This window comes from Neovison vison, unplaced genomic scaffold (genome assembly GCF_020171115.1).
Source record: "Neovison vison isolate M4711 unplaced genomic scaffold, ASM_NN_V1 Scaffold_141, whole genome shotgun sequence".
Lineage (NCBI taxonomy): Eukaryota > Metazoa > Chordata > Mammalia > Carnivora > Mustelidae > Neogale > Neogale vison.
The window spans coordinates 27,657-35,000 of NW_025334930.1; the positions used below are offsets into that span (position 1 = coordinate 27,657).

At 67.7% G+C, this 7,344-nt stretch overlaps 1 protein-coding gene across 1 annotated transcript; it reads right to left on the reverse strand.

Moving 5' to 3' along the window:
- Positions 1–2,614: 2,614 nt before the first annotated feature.
- LOC122898162 (basic salivary proline-rich protein 4-like) lies at positions 2,615–7,095 on the reverse strand. The gene is made up of 5 exons (XM_044236227.1): positions 7,042–7,095; positions 5,910–6,176; positions 5,624–5,757; positions 5,402–5,544; positions 2,615–2,766 (listed from the first exon to the last, which is right to left on the reverse strand). The coding sequence occupies exons 1-5, from the start codon at positions 7,093–7,095 to the stop codon at positions 2,615–2,617; spliced, it is 750 nt and encodes a 249-aa protein (XP_044092162.1).
- Between the last annotated feature and the right edge of the window lie 249 nt (positions 7,096–7,344).

Below are 7,344 nucleotides of genomic sequence, written 5' to 3' on the forward strand. Positions count from 1 at the left end.
AGGCAGTCAGAGTGAGAGGGGGGAAGCAGGCTTGCCGCTGCGCAGAGAGCCCGATGCGGGGCTCGATCCCAGGACCCTGGGATCATGACCTGAGCCGAAGGCAGAGGCTTTTTAACCCATTGAGCCACTCAGGTGCCCCCCAGTTTTCTTGTTTCTTTGTCTGCCTTCTTGCCTGCGTGTTGGGCCTGTGGATGTCTGATGACTGGACTGACTATCCTCTGATTTCGTGGGGAGGTGGGCCATGTTTCCTCCTTTGAATGGCCTTTGCGCATCGGTGTGTTATGCCCAAATTCCGAGACCCCCCAAAGACGACCACCAGAGTCCAGAGTCAAAGCCAAACAGCAAGGGTCGTTTATTACGAGTTCAAACCCGGACCTCTGCGCCCTCGTTGCCGGTGACGCTAAGAGGTCCTGAGCTCAGGATCACGGCACTTTTTTTTTTTTTTTTTTTTTTAAGATTTTATGTCTTTATTTGACAGAGAGGGAGGGAGAGAGAGAGAGAGAGAGAGAGAGAGAGAGAGAGAGATCACAAGTAGGCAGAGAGGCAGGCGGGGGCGCGGGTGGGGGGGGGCGGGGAGCAGGCTCCCTGCTGAGCAGAGAGCCCGATGCGGGGCTCGATCCCAGGAACCTGAGATCATGACCTGAGCTGAAGGCAGAGGCTTAACCCACTGAGCCACACAGGCGCCCCATGGGTCACGGCACTTTTTATGCACTATTTTTGGGGAGGCAGGGACTTAGCATACATCATAGTATCTCCTAACAAATCACTACGTACCGCGGGAAAATCAAACAGCAACTCTCTAATATGACTGGCGCGCTACAGAGCGGGAAAAGGCTGGGAACAGATTATTGGTTAGGTCAAAGGGCTGTCATTCTTCAAACTGCTTGGTCGGCACCGCTAGGGTATGTGTCACCTCTGGATTGGCCGGGGTCTCCCTGTCAAGCTGCGGGGTGCCGGATGGTTGCTCTCTCTTGCACCCAGAGCTGGGTGGGGGGTCCGGGAGCAGTCATTTTGTCACGTCCAGTTCTGGGTGGGGGTTTCTCTGGTGCCAGATGACTGTTCTCTCTCGGCCCAGAGCCGGGTGGGGGTCCGGGAGCGGCCACTCTGCCAGGTTCAATTCTGGGCGGGGGTTGTGTGGTTACAGAGTGCCTATAGAAAGTTTGCTGGTAATTTTCCATCTCCTCATGGGTTAGCAAGCGAGGGTGCAGAAGCAGAAATAGCGGTTATGGTTATAATTTAGGCATCTCAGGTGAAACCTTTGTTGGGCTTGGGCATATCTGTTTGGGTATCTGTTCCGTTCCATCGATTCATTGATGGACTGACCATGTCTCTTTGTCTGCCAACATCACAGGGTTCCCGTGGCCTCTACCAAAAAAAAAAAAAAAAAAAAAAAAAAAAAAAAAAGCATTCGACCAGGGGTGACTTTATTTCTGATTTTTGTTTTGGTTTCCTATGTTGTGTTTGAAATCGACATAGCGGTTCAAATGTCTTTGGCCTGTCAGCTCTGTACACCCACCCAGTGTGGCCCTGGAATTCAGGACCCCCACAGATCAAGAGTCGCCTTCCTCGGGGATCCTCTGGACCGAGCCAGCCAGCTAGGTGCCCTGAAAGACGTGTACTTGAATCACAGGTGTGAAGTCTGCGCCCATGAACTTTGCACTGGGAAACCTTATTTGGATCGTCGCACTCTTGGGGGAAATACTGGTGAAAGAACGTTGTGTAGCTAACTACGGAGGAACTGACTTGGAAGGAAAACCTTCTTTTGCAGTTTCTGGTGTTTGGTCAATTCTCTCGACTCAATAGGTGTCCAGCCTTCAGAGTCACATTATTTGCTTGATTTCTCTCTTGTCTGCGTTTCCTCATTTACTTTTATAGTGAGTGCTCAGGGTTGATGCTTGACAGGGAACAGTTTTCATCCTGGGTGTGTGTGTGCGTGTGTGCGTGTGTGCGTGTGTGCGTGTGTGTGCGTGTGTGTGTGTGTGTGTGTGTGTGTGTGTGTGTGTGTCGTGGGCAGTCGGGGCCCCCCCTCTTCCAGCGGCAGCGGCCCGGGCGCGTTTCCCAAGTCTCCCCTGGGCTGCTGGAGTCACGCCGTGCCCGCCGGGAGGTCCCGAGGCTGACACCCGCCCTTCCGAAGTGGGCTGGGACACGAGATTGGGCGGTCTGGTGGCCGGCCACGCGACTTCACGGCCCTGCGCTCGGGGGGGTCTGCCTCGGTGTCTTTCGCGGCGGTTGCCTGCCGCCACCTGGCGGCCGCTTTTATATAGCGTCTCCCCGCCGGAGCGTGGGCGATATCGGCAAGGGATGGCATTTGGTGGCGGTCCCCGAGCTGCAGTTCCGGGAAGCCGGCGACACTAGAGGGAGCCTCCCGTTTTCTCTGGGGTGTCAGGGCGCGATTGGCTCGTGGAAGATTGAACCCTTAGTTTTTTTGGGAAACCCGTGGCGCTGTCGCTTTGTCCTCTTTCTCCTCCTCGCTCTCCTGTTAGGGGTGTTGGGGGCTGCCTGGAGGGGTGGACCAGCACCCCGCCGGTGCCCCCTCCTCCGCCTCTGGGAGAACGGGAGAGAGTGTGCACGTGCGGCACGAGGAAGCCGTTCGGCCTGTGGCTCTGGCCGGTCGTCAGGCCACGTATTCCGTGTCACACCCGGGCGGCTGGGGACCGGCATGAGCCTCGCGGGGAAGTCCGTGGATGGCGCGAGGGTTCCGTCCGCGGGCTCGCGTGGGGTCCTGGTCGTCGCCCCCGATTTTCTCACCAAGTTTTCCGAGGCCCTCTGCGTAGGTGGGGACCGGATCGGACCGGAACGGACCGGATGGGATCAGACCAGGCGGCGCCGCGAGGGGAGGCACCGGCCGCGACCTCCGTGGAGGTCGGGCCATCGGGGGGTGCGGGGGCGCCTCGCCTCCTCTCCCAGTCCCAGCCGGGAGTCAGTGACAGTCCTGGGGCGGTCCTTGGTGTTTGGTCCTGAGGGCCGGGGCCGGTGGGGAGAGAGAGGAGGAGGCGAGCGCCGCCAGGTCCCCCCCCACCCTCACAACTTGATTTTTCTAAGTCCCGACCTGGGGACAACAGGCGGACCAGGGGAGGAGCCACCCTGGCTGATCCCCGGCGGGCCCTGGCCGGCCCCGGCCGATCCCGGCCGCTCCCGGCCGCTCCAGACGGGCCACGGCCGATCCCTGCCGGGCCCTGGCCGGCCCTGGCCGGCCCCGGCCGGCCCCGGCCGCTCCCGCCAGGCCCCGGCCGCTCCCGGCCGCTCCCGCCCGGCCCCGGCCGATCCCGGTCGGGCCCTGGCCGGCCCCGGCCGGCCCCGGCCGATACCGGCCGGCCCTGGCTGCTCCCGGCCGGCCCCGGCCGATGCTGGCTGGCCACGGCCGACCCTGGCCGATCCCGGCCGGCCCCGGCCGCTCCAGACCGGCCCCGGCCGATCCCTGCCGGACCCTGGCCGGCCCTGGCCGCTCCCGCCTGGCCCCGGCCGCTCCCGGCTGCTCCCGGCCGGCCCCGGCCCATCCGGGCCGCTCCCGGCCGGCCCCGGCCGGCCCCGGCCGACCCTGGCCGATCCCGGCCGGCCCCGGCCGCTCCAGACCGGCCCCGGCCGATCCCTGGCCGGCCCTGGCCGCTCCCGCCTGGCCACGGCCGCTCCCGGCTGGGCCCCGGCCCCTCCGGGCCGCTCCCGGCCGGCCCCGGCCGATGCCGGCTGGCCCCGGCCGACCCTGGCCGCTCCCGCCTGGCCCTGGCCACTCCCGGCCGGCCACGGCCGCTCCCGGCCGCTCCCGGCCGGCCCCGGCCGATGCCGGCTGGCCCCGGCCGACCCTGGCCGATCACGGCCGGCCCCGGCTGCTCCAGACCGGCCCCGGCCGCTCCAGACCGGCCCCGGCCGATCCCTGCCGGGCCCTTGCCGGCCCTGGCCAGCCCCGGCCGCTCCCGCCCGGCCCCGGCCGATCTCGGCCGCTCCCGCCCGGCCCCGGCTAATGCCGGCCGGCCCTGGCCGCAACCGGCCGGGCCCTGGCCGGCCCTGGCCGCTCCCGGCCGGCCCTGGCTGGCCCAGCCCACACCGCTCCACCCCGCCTCGCGTCAGCTATCGGTCCCGGCTACACCCTTCCCCACGCTCCCGGGGGTCGACCAGATGGCCCTAGGGGTTCCGTGGTGCGGCCCCCCCCTTTGTGTGTGTGTGTGTGTGTGTGTGTGTGTGTGTGTGTGTGTGTGTAGGGCAATGGAGTGGTGTTTGGGGCCAGTGGCCGGGCCATGGTCCCACGAGGTCCCGGTGACCTGTGGCTAGGCCCCGCCTGATGGCGTGGGTATTTTGTCCCCTGAAAGGAGCACTTTTTTTTGCCAGGTAGGTGCTGACACGCTGTTTGAGTGACTTGCCTTAGAGCTGTGGGCCTCTGGGTGCGTGCGGGGCTCCGGGCTTGGCTGTGGTGCCAAATCCGGTTCGGCCCTCGCTTGTTTGAGCCGTCTGCGTGGGCCTGTGCGCTGCCGGCTCTTGTTTACCCCCAGGTGGCCTGGGCTGTGGTGCCATCTCTGGTCTCCAGCACCCGAGGGCTGCGTGGGCAGGTGGCGTGGGTCCTTTACCCCGTGCACTCTGCGCTGCGGGCACCCGGCTGTTGCTGTGGCAACCCCTGTTCCGTTCCACAAGGCTCTGTGCTGCGTGTCAGGCATTCTCCCTGGGTTGCCCGGCTGTCCTTGCCCTGGGCTCGAGGGGTGCCGGCGAGGCTCAAAAGCAGGTCCTTCTGGTTGATGTCCTCGCCGGGTGTTTCCCCCCTCTGGGGCCTCCTTGGGCACGTTTTTTGCTGATCGATGTGGTGATGTCGCGTTCTCCCGGGCCGGGCCTAAGCCGCGTCAGACGAGGGACGGACATTCATGGCGAATGGGACCGTGCTTCTCGCTCTGCCCGCGGGTCCCCCGCTCCTCCTCTTCTGCCACCCGCTGTCGTGGGTGGTGTAGGGGGAAAGGGTGCCGGGGGGGTGTGGGCTCCGGCCCGACTCCACTTTCCCACGGTTCCCGCCTCAGGGCGCCTGTGGGTGTGGGGCCTTCTGACGCAGCGGACACTCTCGCATGCCACTCCTGGCTTCCTGTGGGGTGAGCGGCCCTCCCTGTGGTGGGGAGGGCTGTCCCCATGCCGCGCTGCTCACCGCCTGGGCGTGCTGAGTGCGTGGCGCCTGGCCCTCTGTGGTGCCCCTGGAGCGCTCCAGGTTGTCTCAGGTGCCTGAGGCCGAGTGGTGGCGTCGTTTCCCGTTCCCAGCGACCCCCTCGGGTTGCCGCTGTCGGTGGTGTGTCCGAAGAGCAGGTGGTGGAGCCGGTAAGGGAGGCCCAACCCGCCCCCCCTCTGTGTGGGTGCGGGCGCCTCCTCGTCCCCTGGTGCGCGTCGTGCCAGGGGTGTGTGTGGAGAGGACTTGGCGGGGCGTGTGAGTGACCGTGCCGGGCCGGGCCAGCGCTGTGGCGCTTGGCCACCCGAGGGCTGCTGCTATTTTTGCCCAGCATGCTGTGCCCGTCTCCGCTCCTCTCGTGGCCCCGGTGGAGGCACGAGGTTCCTTCTGGGCGGTGATGGGAGCATGGCCTGCGTGGAGAGGCAAAGGCGGTCCCCTTGTCGGGCTCTGGCCGCGAGCGCTCAGGATTGCCCTGTGCCTATCCCTTACCGCAGACCCACCCCTGCCCCCAGGCCCTTGGAGGCCTTTGGGACGCCGTTTCGCGGGGCTCGGTCGGGGGGACGAATGGGTGGGGGCGATGCGCCCTCGGTGAGAAAGCCTTCTCTAGCGATCCGAGAGGGTGCCTTGGGGTACCGGAACCCCCCAGCTGCCGCCCCTCCTCTGCGCGTAGTGGCCACCGATGCGGGGTGACTACCGTTGCGTGTTGGGCAGAGCCCCCTCTCTGCGAGGGGTCTGCCGGCCCCGCGGTGGGGCCGAGCGTCGCTCTCTTGCCTACCGCGGCCTGCGCCTCCCCCCTCCGAGTCGGGGGAGGATCCCGCCGGGCCTGGCTGGCGTCTGGCACGTGGGGCTCCCGTGTGCGTGCGAGTGCGTGCGTGCGTGGCCACTCCCCCGCGGCCGTGCGTCTCCTGCCCTGTTGCCGTGCGAGCGGCTGCGTCTGCTGCCCGCTCCCGTGCCGAGTGGCCGCCGGCGGTGACGTCTGGGCACGGGTCGGGCCGCTCTCGCCTGGGGGGCGCTTCCCCCCGGGTCGTGGTTCCGGGATGGACTAGGCAGACGGGCGGAGGTTTAAAACGGGCCCCTGCGGTGGGGGTCCCGTGGGGGTGGGCCCCAGCGGTGTGGGGCCCGGTTCGCGGGGGGGAGGAGGCGCGCCAAGGGTGCTGAGGCTGGCCGGCGTCCCCGGGCGTCGCGGGACCGCTCTCGTGCTGGTGGCGGTGGGATCCCGTGCACGTTTACCTGGCGGCCCGGCTCGTGCCTTCGTTGGTGCGCCCTTCCCCCCGGAACCGCTCCGCACGCGCTGGTCGGCCGTCGCCCGCTGGGCACCCTCCCCCTGTCGCCGCTGACCTCCCCCCCCATCTTGTCCCTGGCTTGCCTGGACGGCTGAAGGCGCGCGGTGACCTCGATCCGCTCCCTCGGGGCTGAAACCGGCCTCGTCGCTGTTGGGCGTTGTCCCCTCCCTGGCCTCTAGGGGCTCTTGGGAGGGGTCGTCCCGGGCGAAGGAGCCTCGGCCCCCGGTGAGGAGGAGAGGCCGCGCGGGTCCAGTCGAGCGGGGCACGGAGGGATGTTGTCGTGTGCGTGGGGGAGAGTGTCCTGTTGGGGGTCGGTCGTGACTGTGGCGTGGTGGCCGGGGTCCCGAGCCCCGCGAGGTGGCCAGGGTCCGCCAGGGGCCGGGTCGGTGTCCTCGGGTGCCATGGGACCGCCCTTGTGCTGGAGGCCTTGGGCGGTGGGACCCCGTGTGCCCCGGTGGCCGACCTTGGGCCTTGGAAGGCGCCTTTTGAGGGGCTCTTGTGCTCCCTCGCGGTGGCCCGCGGTCCTCTCCCCCCGTGGCTGCTCCGGTTTCTGGCGCCTAAGCCCTTTGCCCGCCGGAGCCTTTGTCTCGCGGCCTCCCCCCCTCCCCCCGTCTGCCTGCCGACCCGGTGCCGCGCCCCGGCGCGCTGGTGCTTCTCAGGCCCGTTGCGGCCGCCCATCCGTGTCTGCCGCCGCCGGCCCCGGCGGTGGTGTCGTCGTGTGCCGACGAGGGGCCGTTCCTCCCGCCCTACGCCGTGCGCCCCTCCCTCCGGCGCGCGTGCCCGGGCGCGGGTCGGGTCCCCGGCCGTCCGCTGTGGCCGTTGCGGCCGCGCGCTGCCTCCGCCGGTGGTTGGTGTGGGGGGTCGGGCTCCGGCCCGGCTCCCCTCGCCTCTCTCCCCGGCGGGAGCGCGGCGCCGGCCGTCCCTGGC